This window comes from Calonectris borealis, chromosome 4 (assembly GCF_964195595.1).
Source record: "Calonectris borealis chromosome 4, bCalBor7.hap1.2, whole genome shotgun sequence".
Lineage (NCBI taxonomy): Eukaryota > Metazoa > Chordata > Aves > Procellariiformes > Procellariidae > Calonectris > Calonectris borealis.
In genome coordinates this window covers 32,799,255-32,825,784 of record NC_134315.1, presented here as the reverse complement: position 1 = coordinate 32,825,784, position 26,530 = coordinate 32,799,255, and the positions used below count along the sequence as shown (strand labels likewise).

The 26,530-nt window shown below is 34.4% G+C and overlaps 1 protein-coding gene across 1 annotated transcript in view; it reads left to right on the top strand.

The window, feature by feature from the left end:
• The window catches only part of SGCZ (sarcoglycan zeta), a 235,618-nt gene that overhangs the window by 160,817 nt on the left and 48,271 nt on the right, over window positions 1-26,530 (top strand). The window contains 1 exon segment of the mRNA XM_075149161.1: window positions 19,695-19,817. Coding sequence (XP_075005262.1) covers window positions 19,695-19,817 — 123 coding nt within the window.

The window sequence follows — 26,530 nt, the reverse complement described above, 5'->3', positions numbered from 1 at the left end:
TAAATAGTGTAAAACCAAGTCATGGCTCCAGGTCTTACCAAGGGTGCATCCATTATTAGAGTACAATGTATTTATACTGACACTGAAAATTGGAAGGAGAGAAAGTCACGGGTGTAGCAACGCTTTCTGTTGGGATCTATACCAACTGAGCTAGAGATGTTGTTTTGTGCTTTGGTTTATTTGTGACATATGGTCAGGAAACTGCAAAGTTTATATCTGGATCTCCAAAAGGACTCCACAGCCTTCAGTTTTTAGACATGCCATTTAAGACCAACAGAGCAGATGTAGCACAGACATAAAGGATGTCTACAGAATAAAGATGTAAAGAAAGATGATCATTCATTGATTTTTGTATCTAAGCTAGATAAGGAAAAGTAATCACATCTCTACCCTCCCAATCCTTACTTAGCAATACCCTTTGCATTATGCATTCTACTGAATTACCTTAACACATCCTTTTCTCTCTGTTTAGACAACGTTTGCACAGTTTAAAGCTATATGTAAAAAGATCTACTAATTTTCTGCCAATCTTAGAAATGCACAGCAGTTGCTCACCTTAAGCCAGAAGTCTGTTGTCTCCATGCTGTCTGCACAGATCATATATACCTCCGCCTGTTTTTGTGGAGGACATGAGGCTGACAAGTGCTAAAGGGATCAAAATTAAATATGGCTGAACGGAGACATCCCATAACATCATCTTCAGATTTGATTATTACTTTGCCAACTTTCTCATTTTTTCATGAGGTGGTTTGTGATTTTTTTTTTTTCCTTGCTGCAATAATTGCTTCTGACAGGTATTTCTGCTATTGTTTGACCCTTTTCCATTCATAAAGATGCCTGGGGATATCTGAAACCTTTTTAGAATATGACATACAGATAAATGTGCACTTTTACACATGTGTGTATGCTTTGAGCTCTTTAAGACAGAATCATAATTCTCATAGAGGTCCAGAGCTGTACAAGTCACTGCTTTAGAGAGCTCCTGAACCTGTAGCTCTACTCATTGAGATCTCTACAGCCATGCGAATTGAGAAAAATTATTTGAATACCAATTAAAGTTATATTACACTTTTGCAATTACTTTTTGAAAATAGCAGGCAGATATGTAGTTTTCAATCACAGCACTGGTAAAGGCTGATAACAGTACTAAAAGATATAGCTATCCAAACAACTTGTCAAACTTGATGACACTTTCCATCCATTTACCACAAAATTTTGTTATGTATTCAAGATTTTTTTTTCTTAAAAATGTGCTTCCTTACTTGCTGTGTTCCACCAAGAGTACATGGGGTATTGTGCAGAAATTATTGGACATTAGAAACTACTGGTATGTAAACCTGTGGAAGTGGAAATAGTCGCCTTCATCATTCTTAACCATATCACATATGCCAATCGCCTGTGCCTATACCTACTGATAACTTATCAGGTAACACATCCTCCTGCTTCTTCACTTCCAAGGTGATCAAGGTAACTCATTACCTAAATGTTGCTTGTGTTGTTCCTGTTGCAAATACCTCAATCCATTTTATTGTAGTTTGGTCTAGACATCAAAGAAGATCTGAAGCAAGAGAAAACATTTCAAGCATTCTTGCTTTTAGAATTGTTTGTGGTAGAACTTGTAATAATACGTGTGCACATGTGGCTCTAAATGTTTGATATCTATTGTCAGACATTTACTTATTTAAAATTTTGTGAACTTGAACTAAGTGTCTATTAAGGCAATGGAAGTAAAAACTTGCTTAAGTAAAAATGGACGAGAAATGCTTCTATATTTTTAATCTTGTTTGCATACATAGTAGCCTCAAATGTAAGGTCTTTTCTCCTAAGTGTTGCAGGAAGACGGTAGTTTCAGAGTGGTCATACACATATACCCTTTCCGCACAGTGGAAAAGGGAACAAAAGGACTCAACTCCCCTCTCTCTCACCTGTATGATTGTTCTTGTATTGTCAATAGTAGGATGCTGGGGAGAGAAGGGATGATGTTTTACAATCCCTTGTTAGTTGCTTCTACTCTTCAACTGGGCAAATATGGATCAGAACTTAATTGTCAGGAACATGAAAAATAAAGCCTTTCTCCTTTTCCTTACAGGGAGGTTTGCCTACCCCAAACTACAGTGAAATTTCAAAAATCTAAAATATATTAAACATTCTGCTAGTCTAATTTTTATATTAAAGCAATTGCTTTTGTAACCACTGTGGTGCAGTAGGATTATGAGTATTGTTAAGAAGACATGTTGCAAAAACAAAGTCAGATAAATGAGTTAGCCATTTCTCAGCATTCTCTGAATTTGTGTTCTTTAACTAAAATACAGACTGAAAAAAAACCAATTTTGGTCCTTAAAACCACTTTAATGTGTGGAAATCAGAAATGCAGGCAATTCACTTCTACCATATCTAGATGAATTAGTAGTCTAGCTTTTGCAGTGATGTACAAACAGGAGTATTTCATATTGCACTTCAGACTGAATATGTAACAGCTTAAAATCTTCTTTTGGGGCATTTAATCATTAATCAGGCTCTTCTCATTGCAACTTTGTAGTTAATTCAATCCCTCTTCCTTTTCTAATCCAAAAAAGTGAACACAGAATCTGTAATTTCTGTGCTAAATCACTTGCATTGCTTACATTTTTTCAGATATTTTTGCACCTTAAATGGAATTTTCTGTTGAAAATTACTCTGTTGTCTAATGTTTTCCCTTGTTTTAAGTCAGTTACTTGTCAATTCAGAGAATATTTAGATAACTTACACAGCAAAATATTACACATTCTGAGTATACAAATTTTGCAGTATAATGTTTCTTAAAGTTTTATAGCTAGCTAAACACTTTTTCCAAGTATAGGAATATAAACAATTTATCAGGAGGTGAAAATACAGCTCATCTGCTAGTCTGTGGTACAAATCCATTGTCAGATCTTTTAAACGGAGGTAAATGTGAGATAACTTGCCCTTTCTAAATACAGGTTAGCTACTTTGTACTTAACTGCAGAGTTAAAGGACCTCTTTCAGCTTCAGGAATCACTGCAGAAGCTATGACGGAGCGATGCCTGAGAGGCCATATGGCTTTACGTCTCCTCCTGGCAAAGCGTGCGAGATGAGCCAAGAGGCAGTCAGAAAGCGAGCCATGTTGCTCATAACAGTTGAAATGTCCAGCTGGAATCTGAGTCTCATCCCTTCTCATACGTTACAGTGCAATGTGACGTTGCCTCTGTTTCTGTCTATCTAGTCCCTGGAAAAGTCTTTTTACAAACCATCTGTGCTATAACAGGTTTGGAGTAGAAGCTCACATAAAATATATTCAGATATATTCTTAATGACTTTGACTAAGCTACCATGAGAATCTACTCCCATTAATTAATTATCTTGAAATTCAGTATTAGGAAAATGTGAAGCTCTGAAAACTGGTCAAAACTTCAACCTCTTTGCCAGCACTTTGATGGGTCTGCCAAAGTAGCCTTTTAAAAATTAACATGTTATTTATTTGAAATTCATCCATATTTCTCCTGCAATTCTCTGTTTAAGTCATTTTTCAATAATAGAAAGCCTCTCAACTTGTTTGTTTTGATTCAGCATCAAGAGGCATTAATAGTTAATGAACTAGTAAAAAAAAGTTGCAAACAACTCTTTTCTAGTTTTTACTTCTATTTCACTTGTAAATTAGTTGCTTCATTCTCTGTGTTAATCTGCATGTGTACGTTTGACATTCAGCAGTGGTGAACTTAGGCTCTTGTGACTAGCCCTTGCATTAACTGGATTGAAAAATAATGTGTTTTTATACATGCATTACATAATTAACTTAAATATTAAATATACTTAGTATCATCAACCATTTGCAATCTACTTTGTGCTTGGGTAACGACCTCTTTGAAAGAAAGAGATACTTTACACAGTACTTCAGACTGCTTTTAATTATTTAGGTACATTTTCAATTTTTAAGCAATATCTTTCATATCTTTATGATACTCCTATTATATGTTATGTGCAGACATAACACTACATTGCTGTTTAATATTTGAAATACCCTATGGTGTAAAATATATCTTACATCTCCCTTATGAATTGCCACATGAAAACCATGCTATAAAAATAAAGAGTAGGAAGCTATTTCTCTGTCACTTATTAGGACCAAGTGGTAATTCTTTCTGGTAGGTATGGCCATTATTTAACCTGAAACTTTCTTCCTGAAATACAAGAGCATATCATGTCAGTTGATATGTCAAGAATTAAAATTTCCCCCATAAATAAACATAAATGCAAGCAGCAGTAGGACAATAATTAAACTCTCTGCAATTTCTGTGTGGTTATTTCAGGGGAGAGAGTGCTTGTGCATTGTTGGTTCTAAACAGCGTAGCAAAGAAGGTCTATGCTGTGGATATAAGATTCCTTGCTTTAAGTTTTATCATCCTCACTAGCGTGTTATACATAATGTTCTTTGAATCCTAAAAATAATCACTTTTTGTTAAATTATTTAAACAATACATCAGTACTTCCAGAGCTGGGGTCTTGAGACCTCTTCCTCTTATTTCTGCATTCAGTATTATTTTTTTTTCCTTTCTGCCTTCTTCAGACTCTAAAAGTTTTCGACATTTGAGTCTTGATCCAACTTTTCTTCTTTTCTTTTTCTTTCCCTCAATCTGAGCTCAGGAAGACTATTTTTACCTCGGATACAAGGTACAGCTCATGTTAGTTCATGTCTGAAGTTGCATTGATCTAATGTGGAGAGCACTTTTTGCTGTCTGTAACTGACAGACAAAAAGAAAAACATACTTTGTACTTTTATAACTAGTCTGATACTTCTTTTTATAATATTTGTAACATAGACAAAATACATGCAGGTTATTTTCTCTCTCTTTTTCTAAGTTTATTCATCATCTATGTTTGGAAGAAATTTTGAGGTCCAGTACCTGTTTCTTGACGTGTTTTTCTTTCCATAATCTAGAGCTGGTTTGGAAAGGACAAGCACATGGAGGAAAAAATGCCTTTTCAAAGTCAGAATATGCATTCTTAAATTTGGACTTTAGAAATCCTCCAAGGCGTATGCAGCTACTGGGCAGTGTACTTTCTCTTTTCTTCTGCAACTGCTCCAATTTTCTTGTATATATTCACTATAAATCTTAATTTTTGGTGAGCTGCTGTTACGAAATTGGACATTTTTTCTTTTACATGTGGAAAAGTGTATGAAGCTGCATCAGAGGAAGTTCAGATTGGACTTTAGGAAAAGGTTCTTCACTGAGAGAGTGGACAGTCACTGGAACATGGTTCCCCACGGAAGTGGTCACAGCACCAAGCCTGTCAGAGTTCAAGGAGCATCTGGACGATGCTCTCAGTCATATGGTTTAGTTCTAGGCAGTCCTGCAAGGAGCAGGGAGTTGGACTCAGTGACCCTTATGGGTCCCTTCCAACTTGAGATATTCTATGATTCTCTGATTCTTTCGAAGGGGTACAGAATAAATCCGTGGAGGGGAGGAAGAGGGACAAGTAGCAGGTCTTCCTCAGGCAGCCTGCTGGAAGCCAGGCTTCAAGAAAAGCCTCAGCTCCCAGCTGCTGACGGTTGGTGCTGGCAGGAATAGCCGGGCACACAGAGGACTTCCCACAGGATAACCTTCGGAAAAGCAGCAGCCATAGGCCTCTTTTCTCATGAGAGGACAATAGTTAACGTTCTATACCCACTGTCACTTTAGAGATGATGGGAAAAGGATGAAAAGGAACACTAAATCAGTGTTTTCCAGGCAGTGATTGTGGAGGGGGAGCAAGAGTGCAGCGGTGACCCTATGCAGAGGGGCTTCTGATATGTTAGGTATGAGCCTCAGCTCGGTGCCTTAGTATTTCATCTCAATGCTAACTTTGACTCCAGAGCATCTGTAGTGAGACTGGACATACGCTGAAGTAGATTTCAATTATCAATGGCTATCTTGCCAGTGGTACAGCAGTCCTTTTCTGCTTTATAGACTTTTTATTTTACCTCATTATATTTTAAATGCAAGTCTGGATGTTTCCACTGTTTCTAGAAAATTGACGCTGAAAACTAGGAAAAAGGATATTCTGTTTCAATTCTCAAATATTTTATCCTCAATATCAAAATATATTAATTTATTTTCCCCATACCATATCAGAGGACATGGAACTATGAGCAGTGCTTGGATTTAATTGTATAAGCAGAGTCCGAGTGGGAAGAGGTCATTAGTGGTTTGCACGGTGGTACAGAAGTGTTAGTGTTTAAACATTAATCCATTGCCATCTGTCCTGCTGTTGTTACCCGCATGCTGTTGGCCAATACAGACAGCATAACTGCTACCCAAATGTTCAGAGCAGGGAAGGAGAAGTGATTGCCTTTTATAGGAGAGAGATCCCAAATTCAAAGAAATAGACATTATTTGGAGGTATTTAAGTAGGTTTTGAGGGATACAGCATACATCTTCAAAAGATAGTTCTTAGTCTTTAGCTTTATCAACTGCTAATACTTCATTTAACTGCAAAAACAGGTGCTGTGCATACATTGCTGACATTCACAAGGCTGCTGCTGGGTGCTAAGCATTATTAAATTACCTACAGCATCTGGACCTTTAGCAAGTCCCTGACAGGACATTAAGATTTTATTTTTACCCCTTTTTTTTCCCTGATGTTCAGACAGCTCATTAATATTGGTAAGAATATATTATTCTAATAGGAGTGGCTTAGGTGAAGGCCAAAATAAGGGCAAAAAAATAAGCTGTTTTTTACGGCTTTTTACAAAAACATAATTAAAAAAAAAAAGAGAAAGAGAAGAGCAGTGAAATCTTTCTGATGTTCTCCTTTACTTCAGAACTACAGACAACACTCAGAAGAAGAAACTCAACAGCATGCTGCTGCTGTTAAAGATGTTGAAGTGACAGCAAAGAGATTTATCAAAAATATGGGTGAGAAGTAATTTGATTGTAGACTTAGAGTCTTTATTCAGCTAAGTTATCTTTAAAAAGCCTGAATTCTATCAGTTATCTCACTGAGCCAACTATGGGAAAGTAGCCTGTTTCTGTGTGTGAAAGAGATTTTTGCAAGTGGATAGTCAGGCTTGGAAATTTTTGTTTGTTTTTCCATAAAAATTATTTGTCCACACAAGATCATGAACCTCTTAGATCATAAGTTCTAGTTCATATCTATTAGATGACCAGTATTAAAAAATAAATAAAAAACTCCTGTTTTCTAGAACTTCCTCTCACATGTCTTTAGACTATCAGAAATTGCATCTCGTTGTTACAATAATTGTGTGTTTTTAAAAACATTAATGTCGAAGTTTACTTTCTATTTATTGCACTGCTTTGTCTGAGTCCTATAAACATACGTAGTTCCAAAACTAATTTCAATATGTAACACTGAACCTTTAATAACACATTGGGAAATATCAACTAATATCCATAACTAGAACATAGCTGCTTTGTTCTGCTTATTTATCAAGATAATTATGTTTATTTGCCTTTTAATTATTTTGCCTCTATTCAAAACAGTATGGAGTTTCAGATTCCATCTTATGCCAATACTAGAGATATTTAATTGTGCCATTTGTAGATTGGCAGAGCTGTTTTGATGTAATGTGTCTTAAACATTTACAGGACATTTAAAGGTATATTTAATATGGATTTTTAAAAATTTCTATAATACGTAAATACATCTCTGAAAGTACTTTCTTTTTCCTTAGGTTATTCTTAGGGTGATAAATATTGCAGTTGCAGCTGAGTTATGAACAGATGGCACTGAATTAATGATTACCTGAATATTTTAAAATTTCGACTAGATTTTTTCCTGTGAAGAAAAGCATTCCATAAATCTGAAATCAGTTAGTCACTGAATCACTAACATCAGTTATAGATCAAAATAATACAGAGTGAGCATTTTTTCCAATTCAAAATTAAGGACTACATTGCCTTTAAAATAAGTTATTCCAACATTAGAGTCCCAAAACTTCATGAGTTTCCTTTTGTCATGTTTTGGACAGATGTTTTGTTTGGAGAAGCAGTTTTGTTGCTCTTCTCTCACATGCATTTCCACGGCACCTGGACTCTTTACCACCTTAAAGTTGTCAGACACTAAAAGCTTTCTACCCATTTTTTTCCTGGAATGGAGAAAGTGGTTTTCTGTTACGGAAGAGGATGACAGAATGGTTCTGACACTCACCTGTCTTTTAAAAAGGAAAGGGAAATTTGCTAATCTTCTGTCTCTAGTTCGGTCTTTTCTGAGACTTTGTTTGCTTGATTTGTTTTTCAGTTTTTTGTTTGTTTGGTTGGATGGTTTTAAAGTCTTTTCTCTGTGGAACTTATATTAAGCCAGATGCTAATTTACTACATCTATTTTTCTCTGTGGTGGACTGATTCTAGTTGGCTTGCCATATTGCCAAAGCAAAAGCTTTCAGCAAGTCAAGATAAAGATTCCACCTATGCTGCAGGTCTTCCCTCTGAGTTTATACATCCATCTGCATCTAGGTTAGACTTCTTTCCGGATACAAAACCATACTTTGAGGACACTTCAGATTTCCCCATGATACTACACTTGTTGCGTTACTGTAAGATCCTGCGCCCAAGGGTATCGATATAGCCTTTCTAAGTGGTATATATGAAAGGTAGACAATCTGGGAGTGATTCAAATCACAGAATTTAAAGACTCAGAATTTAAGTGTCAGCAGGGTAGGAATCTGAGGTAGATGTCTTCACCTGTGAATTGAATTGCATCTTCTGTGTTACAAGTCAACAATGCACTCCATTGAGAACCTTAATCAGAAGAGACATTTCCAGAAGCTAAGAGCCCAAATCTGCTTTTATCCTGATTCTGCAGCTTTCCTGGCCCTTGTCCCACTCTCAAGGGCAAGGAGACAAGTAGTTTCCTAAATGGATAATACAAAAATCCTTAGAGCTGGGCTAAACCATCATCATCTTGTGCTATCATCATAGTGGATGTTTGTTGTTTGGAAATCTGCAAATGCAGTTCACTGATCTACCAAATAGCAGAAGGGTTTAAAATTATAATTTTCTGGTCTTGAGGCTATAATTTTTTAATCTTGTTGTACTACCCAGTAGTACCCAGTGGTAGCTTTTTTATAGATGAATCCTGTGTATCTTTTAATATTTTGTACATTCTTTCATTAAATCTTTCTCAGATAAAGCCTGATTATATGAAATGTTAACATATTTTGCATAGATAACTTCAGCATATTTGTACTCAGTAGCTAAAGCAGATAATCTGAGAAACAGTCACTTTGGAAAAAACAGATTTTTCTAGTCCTCTATCTATCTAGCTATCAGCGTTGAATTCATTTTTAAAAAATGTAAAACATTTTTTTTTAACATTCCTTTTCCAAGAAAGCTTCTAAGTACTCTGGTAGCTCGTATCCTTTGTTTCAGTCATCTCTCAAAATGTGATGAATTCAACTATTTATCTCAAAAAGTTTAATTTGCATTCAAAAACCTTTTAATGATCTAATTCAGTACATTGTGAATAATATTATACAATATTTTCTAGTCACAATAGGTTATATTTGAAGCCCATGGAAAAATGCCAAAAGCATCTGGAAAAACAACTTGTATCTTTTTAATAAAATGGGGGGGCAGAGCAGGAGGTGGTGGTGGTGAAGGGAAAAAAAAAAAAGAAGATTGAAAATTAACCTCTGAATAATAAGTGTATTTAGAGAATACAAGTAAAAATATTTGTTAGCTTTTCATTTATATTAATTAACCACTAAAAAATATTCAAAATACCTACAGAGTGGAAACAAATTTCAGAATGACTGTGTCTAATGCCTACAGAGAATATTACCAGTAAGAAAGACAAAACTGAAATGCTTTTCTTTTTAAATCTTCACAAAGCAAGATACGTAACAGTTAGTAAAAAAGGTCACAGGGTAAAATCAGGAAGAGAAAAGGTAAGGAACCATTAGGTGACATTAATGTATTTAATTTCATTCAATTTCAGTTCTAGTCCAGTTCACCTCAGAATGATAAAGCAGGCAGCAGAGAGGTACTTGCACTATTAGCAATTATTTTAGAAAGTACGCGGATGAGAGATAAAACCTCAAAGGATGCAAACAGGTCAAACATCAGATCTGTGTTTAAGAAAAAAAAGAAAGCAAGTTTGTAGAGATTTAAAGATAAATGATTTTCAGTAGAATTTCTGGGAAATTTTTAGAACATTCAATAGAAAAGTCAGACTAAAAATCTGACCTAAAGGAAATATGTAATGATAAATAGAAACAGTTTTAGAGAGGAACAAATGACCTTATGATCTGCAAGATGTTTTCTTTCCCAAGGAGAAATGCAACATTCCTGTTTTGTCTCTGACTTTCATCTATGAAAAGAAGAAATTTCATTCTCCCCATACTGTCTTGTGTGTTCCCTTGCTATTTGATTTGAATGTGCTGTTCATTAAGCACAGCATGTAGTCAGGTATCTCATACTATGTATTGTTCTGTCTTTTTTTAACTCTCATTTCTTTTCAGTGGAATACATTGTAAATAATATACTTCTGTTACTTAGTTGGTAACTTTGGATTTTCATAAAACATGTAGTGGCCAAACAACATAACAGTAAACTTATAGCCTAACTCAGCTAACAAAGACAATGGAAACTTTCCCACTGATTTTGTATGGAAATGTAATGCACAGACTGCTTCAGTAAGCCTCAGCTTCCAAAAGGTATATGATCGCTTTGTAAATGATTTCAGTTGTAAAAACCAATCGCATCACAGAAAGCCAAAAATTCCAAGGTTGAGGATAATGCTGAAAACTTGGAAAATTCTCTTAGGATTTAGTACTATTCAGGTTGCACTCATCATGAAGAAGAAAAATTGATAAACTTTCTATTCCCATTCACACTTTGGAGTACTCCAAAATACATTAGAGTTATAATTAATTCATTTGCATGAGCTGGACATTTGAGCTTGTCAGTGAAAACTCAGTTGATAAAGGCAGCTATAAGAAGAATTTAATGTAGTGTGGCTATTTACTGATGTCACAAAGGAAGATTCCTGGACAATAGAGGAAAACATCCATAGGAAAGATAATGCAATAAGGCTGGTAATAATAAAAAAAATATATATTTATTTATAATTTAATCTCTTTATTATTTACTTTATATTTAATTATATTTCATTTAATAATTTAATTTTAAATTTAGAATTTTAATGTATTGTTATTTATTTTAAATATATTTATATTATATATTATTTATATATGTTTTTAATATATTTATAGAATTATGAGAAAAATCAGTCAGATAGGAAACTCATTATACTTGCCACAAGCCTCAATTCAACTATCTAGCTCATGTTTTGAATAAATTAAACTTAATGAGATTATAAATAGAGCAAAACATAGAGTCTGAAGTCTTACACACACAACTGGGTGCCTGGCACATCTTCCTTTATCTTGCTTAGCTTTCTTATCTAAGGACCCATATAAGCGATTAAGATACTATAGCCAAAGTTACAACCTGTCAGCTGAGCCACAGGAGCAGACTATGCACATGCTTTTAGCCATTTCAGAAGCAAAACAAATGTGTTAACTTAAAGCTCAAGCAACCTTCAAGAAGCACATTTTACTTTCATTCATCCATGTGTATTTCTCATAGCTGATGAAACCTATGGACAGCTGTATCAGATCAGATCAAAGGTCTGTTTAGCCATGTAATTTCTGAAATTCTCCAGTAGAAAATACCACATGATAGGGGTAGCAGGAGGAAAAGCACAGGTTTCCTCTTGTGCAGTTGTGGCCTCTCATAGAAGTAGCATGGAGAGGGCTGTCTGCTGCAACTTTTATACAACTTTCACACAACTTTCACATATATTTTCATACCTGGGGTTCCACCATCAAGATGCACCAGGAAGGCAACTGAGGGAAGGATGTATTCCATTCATTGCAAAGGTGACGGACAATATTTTAGGTGTGTCTTTCCATTAAGTTCTTAGAAGTAAAATCTGTCTGGGAGGGCAGAATATTCCTGTGAGCTTCCATTTGACCAAGTCCTAAACCTGTAATGTCATTAATCTTTTATGGATACCAGTGGCTCTGTAGATCATGAAGAAGGAAGAGCCATGTTACCACTATACCTGTTGTCTGATTCAGATGGTTTTACTTAATTTTCTTTGTTCATATATTTTTCTCTTATATAAATGTCTGGCTTATGTTTATGCTAATAATTTATGTTGACAGCTGGTATTATTCACTGTAGTCTGATGCTAAAAAAGGTAACAAATACATACACTGCTTCTTCTGGCCTACACTTGCTCCAGTTTTCCTTGTCTGACTAGGTAGTCATTCAGACCAGGAAACCTCGAAAGTCAACCTCTCCTAAAAGTGACATCTGCATAGCATGGTCATCAACTATTGACAGACCCAGCTAGGGGTTTTTTAATTGTTACTTTCACCCTTTTTTGATATAACGAAGATGGCCCCTTCCCTTCCTCAGCAAACAGAACACAGAATATGTTCTGATTGCTGTCAATGCTTGCTTTTGTAGATGTCTTGCTCTCAGCTGAAAGCTCTCTTTATTCAAATTCCTCAATGCTTCTATTGAGCTGGTATGAGTCCTTGATTTGCATTATTGCATTTGCATTCACTGAAAAATTTCTGAGACCTCTGGTGTTCAAAACATTCCTATGAATATTAACAAAATTTTATCTAGGTGTATATTTCACAAATATTGATTTTAGACCCAGCCGGGGGTTGAATCTTTATTAAAAATCCTTTATCTCTTTTATCTCCAATCTCAGAAGCATCAACACGTTCTCATAAAAGTAATTTTCTTTGTCATCCAAAAATACCCTGAATTTAATAAATATTTAAATAACCCATTTTTCATTGAAGAATCAGAAGACAGTACATTGAATTTCATTATGTTTTGCATTTACAAAGATCATAAATTTGTGGTAATTCCCTTTGAATTCTAGGCCCTATATTTAATTTCGAGTGGTTGATTTCTTATCTATTTCTATGTCTGAATTTGTTGTCTGCCAGGTGGACACGGAAGGTGATTTAGAAACCAAACACAACTTCTAGTGTTCCTCTACATCTGATATAAGCACACAAAATGTCTTTATCAACAGAAGAGAAAAAATGTAACTTCTTGTGCATTTAGTATTGTTGATATTTACTATTAGTCATGCATCTCAGTTTCAGCTTATATTTCAGTAAGTTGAAAATGAATGGAAATGCATTGTTGGTGGCTGGAAACAGACCAGAAGACAAAGCAAAGCAAATGTTAGCCTTACCCTGTTTTTAACATTCGTGTTACTTTCATTGTTGTTGATAGGAGTGGGAGTGGAGCGCTTTACTGCTGATAAAGAAAGAACATATGATCTTCTTAATATGTAGGGTTAAAGTCCAAAACATATTTTGTGTGCTAAATGAGTAATAAGCAGTATTAGATAGTCTTAAAAATCTAAAAACTAAGTCTAAAGTAATGTTCGGCTGGAAACTGTTGCCGTTAGAGAAATTATGACTTTTAGTTTGTGTATCTTGTCTCCACAGTAATGACTTTCTACATCGCTTCTTATGTTCACAAGTATCATACAAGCATTATATCACTTTATGGAAAATCGGAAGGGAGATGAACTTTGTGGAGAATACTCAGGGAAAAAAAAGGACCTCAAACCTGAATATCTTTCCCACAGCAAAAAAACATGATACAGTGCATTATAAAGCAAAATATACATAACCACAGAATTAGTTGAGAAGAGGTTCAATCTGCTGGTAGGGGAAATCCAAACTGGCCAGCAAGCTGTAATGACTTTATATGCTCTCCAAACAATGAAAAAAGCCACTATCTGCTACCCAGGATGAGCAGCAATTTCCACAGCAATAAGCTTTGTAGTAATGCCAAAAAAAACCCCACCTGAAGTACCTATGCACACTTATGACATACAGAAAATTTGATCTTATCTCTTAATAACAACCACCAACAGTTTACACTTCTATCATGTGAATATGTTATTGTACAAATCAAGATTTTTACCTGATCAACATTAAATTGTATTTGGTAAATGGAGTGTTTACCCTTCTGTCTTTAAAATTATATCTTTGTAATCATATCTAGCCTTGGAAGACTGGTGAGTTCTTGGTAGTACTTACTATAATTCCAAGCAGTGGTTATGATTTGTTTTCCTGAATAATAATAAAATATTACAAGGCATCATTGACTTTAAAAAGCAAAATGTTAAAAGCATGCGTTCTTCATGGTTATTATTGTATTACTTAATAAGTCAAGCTAGGCACTGTACAAATTCAAAATAGACACAGTTCTTGTCTTGAAATTTAATTTCTATTAGTTTTAATCTGGGTTACAGTACCATAATTTTCTGTATCCATGTTGTATGTACTGCCCAACATTTTCATTTAACACATCTTCACTATTGCTAAAATGAAGAGTTTTATGCTTTGTACCATTTTTAACATAGCTGGTATGTTTGTAGAGTGTTTTTGGAATACAGCAATTTGCATTACAGCTAAGAAGATAATACACTAATACACTGCACATGCAACTGTTTACTCTTATTTCAACTGGGAAATGAAAATGTAATGAAACAGAATTCCATTTTGATAGCTTTGATTACTCTGTAGGCAGTTTAACTTTTCAAAACCATTTTCATATCATTCACAACTGGTTCTACGTCAGAGACAAACTTAACATGTATTATGTTTTGTTAGCAATCTCAAGAGGTTTGAATACACTAACCACTGTTTCAACAATAAGTGAGTAATACTAAGTGATGCGCTGTTAAGTTCTGAGTGCAACATAAAGTAAAAGCCCATTTCTTTTAGCATAAAAAACTAGAGTTATATCCTGTAATGATACTTTGGACTAGCTGAATTCTAGGTGTGCTTCTTTACAATGTGATGCTGAAGAAGCACAAATGCTGAGCATCTAAAATATATGCATTTCTTTGTAGAAGCTGCATATCATTGTTCTGTAAGTCGTTCTTCATGAAAAGCTGTATTATCCTAAATACATCGCAAGTTTTAAAAGGCAGTTATTGAAACATGGGCTGTCACTTGCAGTGATATATAATGAGTAGAAATGTGGCAGGTCTTTTTTCTCCTTGATTTCTCTCACGTTTTCTGTTAATCCCTTTTCTTTACAGAACTAACAACTTTCATGCATGTAAATTAACAGTATCACAGTATTTGTAATGCTACTTTTAGGTAGCTAAGCAATCATCAGCTCTTAAATAAAGATGAAACTAGTTAGTATTAAGTTATTTGAAATTATCCTTCGGTTTCCTGAGCTGTAACTATGGTTGCGGGACAAGGACAGGTCCAGCCTTCCATCCTTTTTCAGCTTTGCTTTCCTGTCCCTGCAAGGATGCTACTGTTGTCAGGCAGGCAGCATACTGTGGTGTACTCCTTGCTTTGCAACCCATCACTGCTAAAAGGCAAGTCTCCTGGGCCATGACAATAAAACACTGGTTGTATTGTATTATTTTTTTTCTAGTCAGTTGAGTGGAGTGTTTTGTTTTGCATAGAATCATAGAATAGTTTGGAAGAGACCTTTAAAGGTCATCTAGTCCAACCCCCCTGCAATGAGCAGGGACATCTTCAACTAGATCAGGTTGCTCAGAGCCCCGTCCAACCTGACCTTGAATGTTGCCAGGCATGGGACATCTACCACCTCTCTGGGCAACCTGTTCCAGTGTTTCAACACCCTCATTGCAAAAACTTTCTTCCTTCTATCTAGTCGAATCTACCTTCTTTTAGTTTAAAACCATTCCCCCTTGTCCTGTCACAACAGGCACTGCTAAAAAGTTTGTCGCCTTTGTTACGTTCTCATTACCTGTCTCCATGAATAAGCATGGAATTTTTACAAATGGCTCTCCAGACAATGCTTCATGTAAAGCAGAATGCCTACCTGGGTTTTTTACCTGTTAAAGAACAAATATACTGACTTACCTTTACCTAGATGTTGCAGGAGGGATTTTCAGCTTTTTGGCCTCAGATTGTTTCCCCAAAACTTGACTGAAGTATGCTCTCTGACTGTTGAAGTGAGACTGAAGGGCTCTCTCTCCTCCTCCTTGCTGCAGTTTCCCTCCAAAGGAAATGCAAGCACTCAGACAGGGTGCCCAGCAGGCATCACCAGTCCAGCACGTGCAGGGGGACCAAATACTGAGCACCATAAATGCACTTACCGGTAGGAGTTGTCTGCATTTTAGGGACTCATGGTACCCTTATGTCTTGTGCAACGTCTTTTCCTTCTGCAAAATGGGGGAAATAAGAATACCATGCTTCGTATATAGTAGTGTTTAAAGACTTTAAAGTGTGTGATCTTCTTGATTATTGTGATAGTCTATCAATACTATATTTGATAATATGTTCTGGTATCAAGAGTTTCACATAGAACATTATGGTAGTTGTTAAGCAACCTGAAGCCATGTGCTTATTTTTTTAAAATACAATTCATATTTCTTGTTAACTGAGATATACTTCTACGACAGAATTCTTACCTATGCTTTCCAATAATGATTCAAAATGCAGCCCTCATGAAGTGTAATACATTCTATTCTGAGACCTATCTTTGAACAGAATGAAATTTACAAAATTATGGAAAACTAGACTTGTGCAGAAAGATAAATATACAATTCCAGAAGAATTTTGAGATTTTGAAATCAAACTTGTCACTAAAACAGGAAAAATGATTGCTTCCAATTTTTTTTCAAAGGAATATATTTTAGGTCAATTTTAATATGGCTTTCAGAATTTTTTTCATTAAATTAATGCCTTTTAATTTTATGCATTTTAAATATTTCAAAATAAAGAACAAATATTTTCAAACCAAAAGTAAACACTATTCCAAAACTGTATCAAAATTGAATGTTTTGATAGCATCAGAATTTTTTTCAATTCTGAAAAAAATTTCAACAGAAACAGTAAGAAAATATATATCAATGAATAAAAGCTAGACATTATAAAAGGCTTATGTAAAATGTAAATGGTTTCTCTGTTTACCATAGTAAGGCTATTTGATTTTGAACCTTTCCGTGTATGATTTTATTAGGGCAACCTAAACAACTCAGTAACAGACCGGGTTTTTTCCCTCCAGAGAACACAGTGGCAAAATATTAATGGTACACAGAGAGGGCACAATTGTTCTTCCAACCATAATGAAATGGCTAAATAGCAGTGTGCATTCTTATTTCAAATTTGAAGCTACCACTTGTTTTGTCACCAATAATTTTAGCAACAACTTTGATCTCATCTCAGACATCTTCATTCAAACCACAAGGTTTCTGGAAGCACTTATATTCAACAAGAAAACATTGATCTTTTCAGCCTCCACAGGTCTTCCCATTCTGAACCACGAGAACCATTCTAGAATAAACATTTTTGTGTAGTGCTATCTAAAGGGGATTACACCTTGTTTTTACTAGTGTGAACAGTGTTTGCTCATGACTGTCATATATCATTTTGAACATTGAATCATAGCTGTGTGTAGATTATCAGTGGATCATATAATCTTCCAAAGTCATCTATAAAAGGTCATCTGCAATTTCTGCAAGTATTTTAAACCAGTCTATAATTTATTATATTTTCTCCTTCTTCCAAATAAATTAAATAGTAATATCATTTGTTTTATTAAAGTTCTTACAGTAATCTGAGTTATGTGGTCGTCCTAATTTCATAGAGTAACTGGATATAATCAACATCAGTATGATTTATTTTGCAATGGAATTGTTTTGCAAAACAACATATAAGCTTAACATATTTGCAACCTAATAAGTAAAATTGAAAAAATTGATAAATTGACTTTCTAATTTCCTTTTGTGTTTCTGCCACTGGACAGATACACAACCGTTTGTTGAACTCACCAGAGGCCTGATAATGCCTAGATCTCACTGGCTTTCATAAAATAAGCATTCATATAACAAATATATGTAAATATGTATTTAACAGCTTTTTAAAAAGATATCTTTACCTGTGAAGGTGCAAAAGAACAGAGTATCTTTCCCAACTGTATTGCTAGCGTGCATCACTAACTAAATGCTAGGATTTTAAACAAATAATTCAGATGTGCCTGGGGGCAACAGTATCAGGGACACCACCGCTGACCTTTGGAAAGTATTTAAGAGTAATGGATGAATGCAGTAAGACAGCTATTTGTGAATATATATTATGATTACATTTATCCTGATGGAGAATTAGGTTTTATTATACCTTTTATTAGTGAGCATCCTGGAATGTTTGTGAGGTGTACCGTTTATCCCATGGCTAACATTAGGTTATCTGAAATCTGTCCCTGTCTGTCTTTACAAAAATTTAGTAGTTTTTCAAAACAAAGCCAAAAACCTGATTATCACATTTAAGATAAAGTTCAGTTGTACAGAGAGCAGGAGAAAATACCATTTTACACTTTTACACAGAATAAACATGTCTGACTTCAAGAAAATGGGGCATCACAAGTATTTTTATAATTGCTTTTCAATTGCTTTTTACATTCATGAATTAAAAATAACCAGAAATTTTTCAGAGTACAAATGTAAGTTCATCTGAAAGTAAGAAGAATTGTTGTTTTGATTTTATAGCTGATTCTGCAAATTAAGGGCTGCTATGGCAATTCCTCTTCCAAAATTAGTTATCACAGCTTTTATATTTCTTATTATATATTTTAATAATGTGCATTTGCATATTAAACTGAAAACTTCCAGATTATGGAAGGAGGTGTTTTTTACAAACCTATAAGCCAGATTGATAAACTGAAATGACATACATGGATTTCTTTGTCCATAATGCCTTCCCCATAATTTTTACCCATATAGATTGATGGGTCATTCCAGGTGTACAACAGAAATCTAATAAGGGATCAATGAAAAAATTGTCAAACAATTATTCCCTGAAATCTTGTAATTTGCCTTGACAGCTGGTTGTGCTATTTGCAATTCATTGCTTTTCAATACCATTTTCAGAACTAAAGTTTTGCTTTCACTTATTAATAAAATAAAATAAAAATTTTCAGAAACAATTTAGCAGACAAAACACTGAAGAATAAAGATAAGACCTGTAAATTGAAAAGCCTAGTAAATTTAACAGAGTTTTGGTACCTGCAACCTTTTTTTAATTGCACTCTTAGATGCAATTCCATAGGCCTGTTTGATTTCAGAATTATTTTAGGGTTTTGGAGCTTTGAGACATTTGGGAGTTTTGTTTCATAGAATATGAGATAAATTGTGACATCTCAGTTCATTTTTTTGTTTGTTTTGTTGGATTTTTTTTTTTATTATTATTTTGCTGTTCAAGTTTGCGGTAGAACTGAGTGAAAAATACCCTTTTCTGCTCTGTTGATTTGTTGGTCTTTATGAAGACCAACATCTTTTTTGGTTATCTTTTTTTCCATCAGCAAGAAACTGCAATTGAAGCTGAGCAAACCCCAGGAAGCTCTGTCTGAATTGACATTTCAAGATTTCAGAGTTTAAGTACATTCTGAACTCTTGTGTTGACTTCTACACATGACACTGAAATAGATGTTTTTCATAGTTACTTTAAATTCTATCCTGATATGCAATAATGAAATAGTTGCTCTGTAAATTAATTTAACAATATTTTAAAATACAAATTACCTACCAGGCATACAGAAAGCCAAGTATTTTATAAAAGCCTCATGTATTCCACATGTTTTGGATATTCCATGTATGATGATGATTACTTTTATTCTTACAAAATATCTTAGATGAAACATTCACTTCCTTGATTTCAGGAGCTGATGCTGTGGAGGCCCAGTGTAAGAGATTTGAAGTGAGGGCAAGTGAAAGTGGAAAAGTATTGTTTTCTGCAGATGAAGATGAGATTGTCATTGGAGCCGACAGACTAAAAGTAACAGGTACGGTAATAATAAGGTTTCTAAATGGAAATTTTTTTTTTCATACCTGTAGTAATAATTAATCTATCAGTCTTCTACAAAATTTTCATCCAATGGAGAGGAGTCTTCTCATCATCAGTGATTGCTTGACCAACCAAAAAATATTGCATAATCTAAAAATCAATTACTATAAAGGCAGATTTGAATTTAAACTCTGCAGGACCAACTATGGTACAAATCACCCTCACCACAGTGATTTGGCTTTTATATGTTATCATTAAGCATTGTTTTGTGGTACCTATGCCATTTGTTTAGGTAATGCCCCTTCACAATAATAAAAACTATTGTTATATGCTATGATCTTTGTTTTTTCTGTATACAAAGTATCAAGTCTAACTTCCATGTGAATTAAAGATATGTACTCTGCTTTAATTTAGGAGGCTCAGCCGAAGTGTAGGAAGTAGAAACCTTGTCTTGACTTGAATATTTGTTCAATAAAATAAGAAAAATAATTCTCATTGTTATTTAACTGTCATCATTACATATATATATATATCAGTAACTCATTTGATGTTAGAAAAGTGTTAGCTTATAAAAACAAAATCGGTTACCTAAGTTTGTTGTAGATAAATGCTTTAACTTTGACCGCTTAATAAAATCTTATCTGAACTTAGGCTGGACTTGAGCTATCCATTCATAATCTAGAATAAGATACAAAACTTGAATTGTTTCACCAGTCAGGGGTATTTAGCTTTAGGTCAGTCTATATCTGGGGATGCCTGCTTTACAGAGTTTGAAATAAACTTACTAGTTTGAAAGTTCAATTGTGTAGACAGTATAAGGTGGTTCTAGTTTATGGTGATTATGATAAGATATCCCTTTCTGGTCTGTAAAACTAAGAAATGCATTACTAGCAACTTTAAGCCTTTTAAAAAAAAATATTAGGTAGTTCTACTTGTGTGTAATGCCAGATACAGCATTAAAATAGATCCAGGAAGTCCAGAGTCAAGCTATGACTGAACTTTCTTCATAAGCCTCAAGACTGTTGCTTGCCAGTATATGTGGGATAACTTTTCTTCCTCTTTCATTCCTATCTGACCTCTGTCTGTTTTCTCTAGCCAAGCAATCTGTTTTAATCCTGCTAAACCAAAAGAAAAGGCTTTTACAAGCAGGCAGTTTAGTGATGTTGCAGTATCAATTATAACACACTAAATTGTATTGGTTTACCAAACTTGGGGTTACAAGAGGGAGACATCAGTGTTTTGTTGAGTCAGCAGCAATTCTTCATAGATAGTAGTTGTACAAGAATTTTACCATAGTAAAACCTAAGACAATAACTGGAATAACACAAGAAGAAAAAAGATAATCCTACTGAATCCTGCTAAGGTTCAAACTTGATCAGAATATTAAATACTGAGAAAGTTAATCTTAAACATACCATCGACACAGGAGATTTCAAAGCATCTATCACAAGTTTAAAGATAAAACATCTTACAAATGGCACTGCGGATTAGATTTCCTGCCATTAAGAAATGTAATCATAAATTGTAGATGTCATGGTAATTTTTTTTATCAGACTTTGTCCTGGTTTTGGCTGGGATAGAGTTAAATTTCTTCTTAGTGCTGTGTTTTGGATTTAGTATGAGAAGAATGTTGATAGCACACCGATGTTTTTAGTTGTTGCTAAGTACGCTGCTAGTCAAGGACATTCAGCTTCCATGTGCTACCAAGCGCACAAGAGGCTGGGAGGGAGCATAGCTGGGACAGCTGTTCCAGCTGGCCAACAGGGTATTCCATATCATGTGACTTCATGCTCAGTATATGAATGGTAGGGGTGTTCCAGGAAGTAGCGATTGCTACTTGGTTATCGATCAGCGCAGGTGGTGAGAAATTGCACTGTGCATCACTCATTTTGTATATTCTATCATTATGATTATTATTATTATTATTATTACTGTTGTTGTTATTATTATTATCATTATTATTTTCTCTTCCTTTTCTGTTCTATTAAACTGTCTTTATTTCAACCCACGAGTTTTCTTACTCTTACCCTTCCAATTCTGTCCCCATCCCACTGGGTGGTGGGGGGAGTGAGCGAGCGGCTGCGTGGTGTTTGACTGCCTGCCGGGTTAAACCACAACAGACTTCAAAAGCAAAGCACTGTTCAACTGTCTTTAACTTCAAAGTGGCCTGAGTTCCCACAGCACCTGTTGACATCAGTGGTATAGAAAGCAGAACAACTAATGAAAATTTATTCAATGGTGCTTAGCATGGGATATAAGATTGTTCCTTGTGAAAGGAACAGGATTTTCTTCTTAATTCTAGAAATACAGCTGACTGTATGTGTATTTATATTAAGCTCCCCTGCCCAAATTAAAAAAAAAAAAAAAGAAAAAAAAAAAAAAAGGCTAGGAAAACCTAAGTTAATGCTGCTTTGATATAGTCATCTGAAGTTTCAGGGATTACTGTATACCTGTTTAGTCCTACCAGAGAATCTCACTACTAGAGCTGATTGTACAAGTAATTGATTTTCCTCCTGTGGCTAAAATGAAAAATAGAAAGAGTTAGGATTGAATTTTCAAAGAAATTTTTTCATTGAACTAGAAAAATTATTTTAGGGTTAAAAGAATAAAAACATTGACTTTAATTACTTGCGCGCGCACACACACACACACAAAAAGAGAAAGATTTAGGCAGCATTTAAATATCACAAAGAAAATATGCATATTGGGGGATTTATCATGTTCTAAGTGTTGTCATTTAGGTCATGAAGTTAAACACAAATTATTTTCCATTAAACAGGCTAATGTCCAGCATTTCAGGCAGTTTCGTTAGATAAACTTGTTAAGGTGTTTTGTAATTGTAATTTGAAAAAGTAATTAAGTTTTTAAAATCACTTTTTAATTGTCTTCTTTTGTGTTCATTCAAAAGTAATTTAATGAAGTTGGGATCTTTTTTTCTAATCTCTGGATAGTCATCTTGTCTTGAAATCAGATTTCATTAGTAAACTATCTTATAATGAGGCTATAAAAGGCTAGTTTCAAAATTTTATGCTTTAAATCCCTAGGGCCCACTCTAGGTTAACCCTTCCGTCATCTTGTTAGAGGAAAAAAAATATTATCCCACAGAATGAAGGGAAGAGTATGAGATTTCTAAATGAATGAACATTTCTGGAAGGCTGAGACAGAATAACCTCATATTCCAATTTCTGTATCCCTAAAAGGCTTTTTGCAGCATACTAATCTGCAGCCAAATAATAAAGCTATAATAAGACATCTATGCTTTACTGTTGACTTCAGTCTAAAGCTGAAATTATTTAACATAGATTTCCTACTGAAGACTAAATGTTGTATGATCCATGCAATTTCAAGAAAAGTATTTAAAAAAAAAAATCTCCCAAAGGGTAAAAAAAAAATTCTATCTTCATGCAAAAATAAAATAACAAAATCTTTCTTTCATATAGTAGCTCCTTGAATTCTGTCCAAAGATTGTGTGATACCTTTAAATTGTTCAGCAAACACGTGAAAGATGATGAGTCTCTGTGAGTTGCATCAATCAGACTGCATTAGTCTATATGACATGGTATGACTAATGAGATCTGGCAAGACATCATAATGTCAAACATCAACCAGAAATTTTTTTGTAGTGTATTTGTCTCAAGCCTCTGTTTTGATAATCATGTAGCCTTGGGGTGGATATAGGAAAGGAGTTATGGAAGAACAGAGAAAACAAAAAATGAATATCAGAAAGCAAAAATAAGCTGTGCTTATCTGGAGATGAAACTCTCACATGTAGTTATTTAAGTGTGGTACTACAATGAAAACCTGATTTTATTGTCTTGCTTAGCTGTGAATAGTGTCTCTTTCGAAACACTTGACTGTGAACGGGTCCAATAAATGATGCATTTTGGTAATTAATTCTTTAAAGCATGCCCATCTCATGGGCATTTATAAGCCACTATGGCAATGTGGAATTTATTTTACATTATTTTTTTTTCAATTCAGAAGAATGCTTTTGTAATGCACAGCTTTAAAAAGCAATCTATCATAAGGCAGTATAAGAAATTCTTGATTAATAAAAACTTGAAAGATTAAGTTTACAGCTTCTCATTGATTATTTCTGTAGCATTTTTATTTGTAAATTTTTATATAGGCAGCCTATTCCAGGGAGGAAGGTATAGTAGAAACAGGCTAGTAATCGATATATTTCCCAGATAAAAAAAAATATGGAGTCAGAAGTAGGACTTTTTGTTTTAAAGATATTACAGCTATATATTTCTCTATTAAGAGTCTCTCATTTTAAAATTAGGCAGTTGGCTGATTTAATTTAGACTTCTTGTTCTTCCTTCCATCGTTACTTTTCCTTTTTCTTTTAACTGTGTTTGCTCTTTTCTACTTTATCATTCAAGGAAAGAAGAAAAAAGATTCAACCTTTGCTTTGTTATTCAGAGCTGTTGTTAGAATTGCAGCTGACTATTACCCCTCTGCGCAGGGATGCCTCCTACTGCCAAATTTAACATGTATCATAGAGCTTTGTAGGGAGGGAAGAGAAAGGCATGATGAAGTAACCATATTGCCAAAGAGCTGGGAAACAGGCAGGAATAAGGAGCTGAGTTTCTGGTGGACTCACAGGTTCCTTTCTGCACATGGTTAAACCCTTTTTCCATCCCTTATATTTACCCTTATATTTCCATCCCTTATATTACCCTTATAATACTATATATTAACGGACAGCATCCCAATGAATGGACAACATCTATAGCATTGTGGAGTCATCTTCACTCCTGCAGTTACAGAGCAAGAGTATCTGTTTGACTTTTACTTCTGTTATTTAAATCTTGATACAAAGTTTTCTACCCTATGCTTTTATTTCATACTTCTTTTAATTGCAATACAATCTCTCTAAGATATTCTTGTAGCAGAACTTGAAAACACTGTATTGGTCACACTCGTCAGTGAGAGTGCAAGCATATATCGCGACTCAGCTTTATCCTGCCAGAGTACTTTTGAGAAAACAGATTAAAAAGACATAGCTTAATATACCTTTTTCTGAGACATTGCTACGAAAGAAGGTTGTAATTCTTTCTATAAAAACTTTCACTGTGTGTCTCTGTTAGTACAGTTTGTCTTCCTCTTTTTTTCTTAAACCAAACTTGTAGTTAGCAGCTGTATAAGAAGTACTAAGCAAAGTGGAGGTTGTCTAGTTATATTCTAAGCAAAACACCTACTTTTTTGGACAACATAACTGAGGTCTTTTTCTTCTCTGACTTTTGAGGTGGTTTGCTCAGTTAAGGCTAAAAGCACATTATCAGAAACTTTTTTTTCCATTAAACTTAAAATATTTTATCCAAATTATACAAACATTTTGCTTTTTTGAAAAGAGTATTTATGATTTTTGAAGAAGAGACTGCAATTTAATTCTCGTATTGTCTCCTACACGTTCTTCTGATCTATATAGTTCATTCAGATTTGGCTATAGCATTCTTTATTTAACCATGATTTTATCTCTGACCCTTAAAAACAATAGCGTAACTTGATTTGTTACAGGTTTAGGTACCTTCTTCTAAATCAGTTGTACTTGCACATGTGGCTTTTTTATTAATCATGTTTAAAAAGAGGCAAGGCAAAAATGGATTTGCAAACTAAACCACATAGGTCTTCCATCAGAAGCCATTGCTGTTCTGCAGTCAAATCCAATTATGTTTTTTAGATGCAGCAAATAAGCTGTATCACTTTTTCTAAATAACCCAGTCTAGATTGTTTGGAAAATATTACTCACCCTTATGGAGAACTAATTTATTTTGTTTCCTATTACTCTCTTAACTGCTGCCTTATTTTCTTTCATCCCTTATTGCTGCATATCTGAGTGGTATAATCTGTTTTAACACAAGATCTGAAGTCCTTTCTGGATAAAACTGAATTTTGTTATAATGATAATTAATATGTTAACAGTAATATTTTTCCTCTAAAAATAAATAAGAAGCTAATTAAAAACTTGTCATAGTAATAGTCCTATAGAGTTCAACTATTTTCATAATTTATTGAAACACAAAACCTTTCAGGTATACGGAGCTCCAAGTCTGCATTCTGTGAGCTGATATAATTAGCTGAAGATCACTTTGTTTCCATATTTCAAACATAATAATAGATCTCATCGTGGGAATTGCAATTGTAATAAGGCTTGCACATGGTTGTTAGCAGTAGTAGGAGAAACAAAAAGAAGAGGCATAAAAACTTTGCAGGCCATTAGAACCTCCTGTAAGCCTTCTTCCTTGTCAAATAGCAAAGTTATGTAGAAAGGCGGAAGTCAGAGAAGGACAGGAAGTAGCATACTTCAGTTTTAATGGAAACTTTCTCAGATTAATAGCAGGAGGTGTGTAGGTCAAATCTACTTTGACACCAGAACAATGTCAGGGAAAAATCTGTGAAGGGGCGCAAGTATCTTTTTCATTACACTAAAGTATATGCTTATAGTAGGTTCAGTATGTCTTTGATCAAAACCATTTACTTCACTAGATGAAAGATGAGAGCCTTGATGTATCAAGGAAACTTCAGAAGATGCCTACATACTTATATTCTAATAATATTCTAATATCCAGAATTAATATGCAGAGGAGTGCATCAGTACCTCAGTTTTTATTTTAAGATTATGCTGTAGGACTGTGAGTCTGCAGATAATTGGAATAGAGAAAGGTCTTCCAGAGTAGTTAAAAGGAAATTATAAAGTAGAAATAT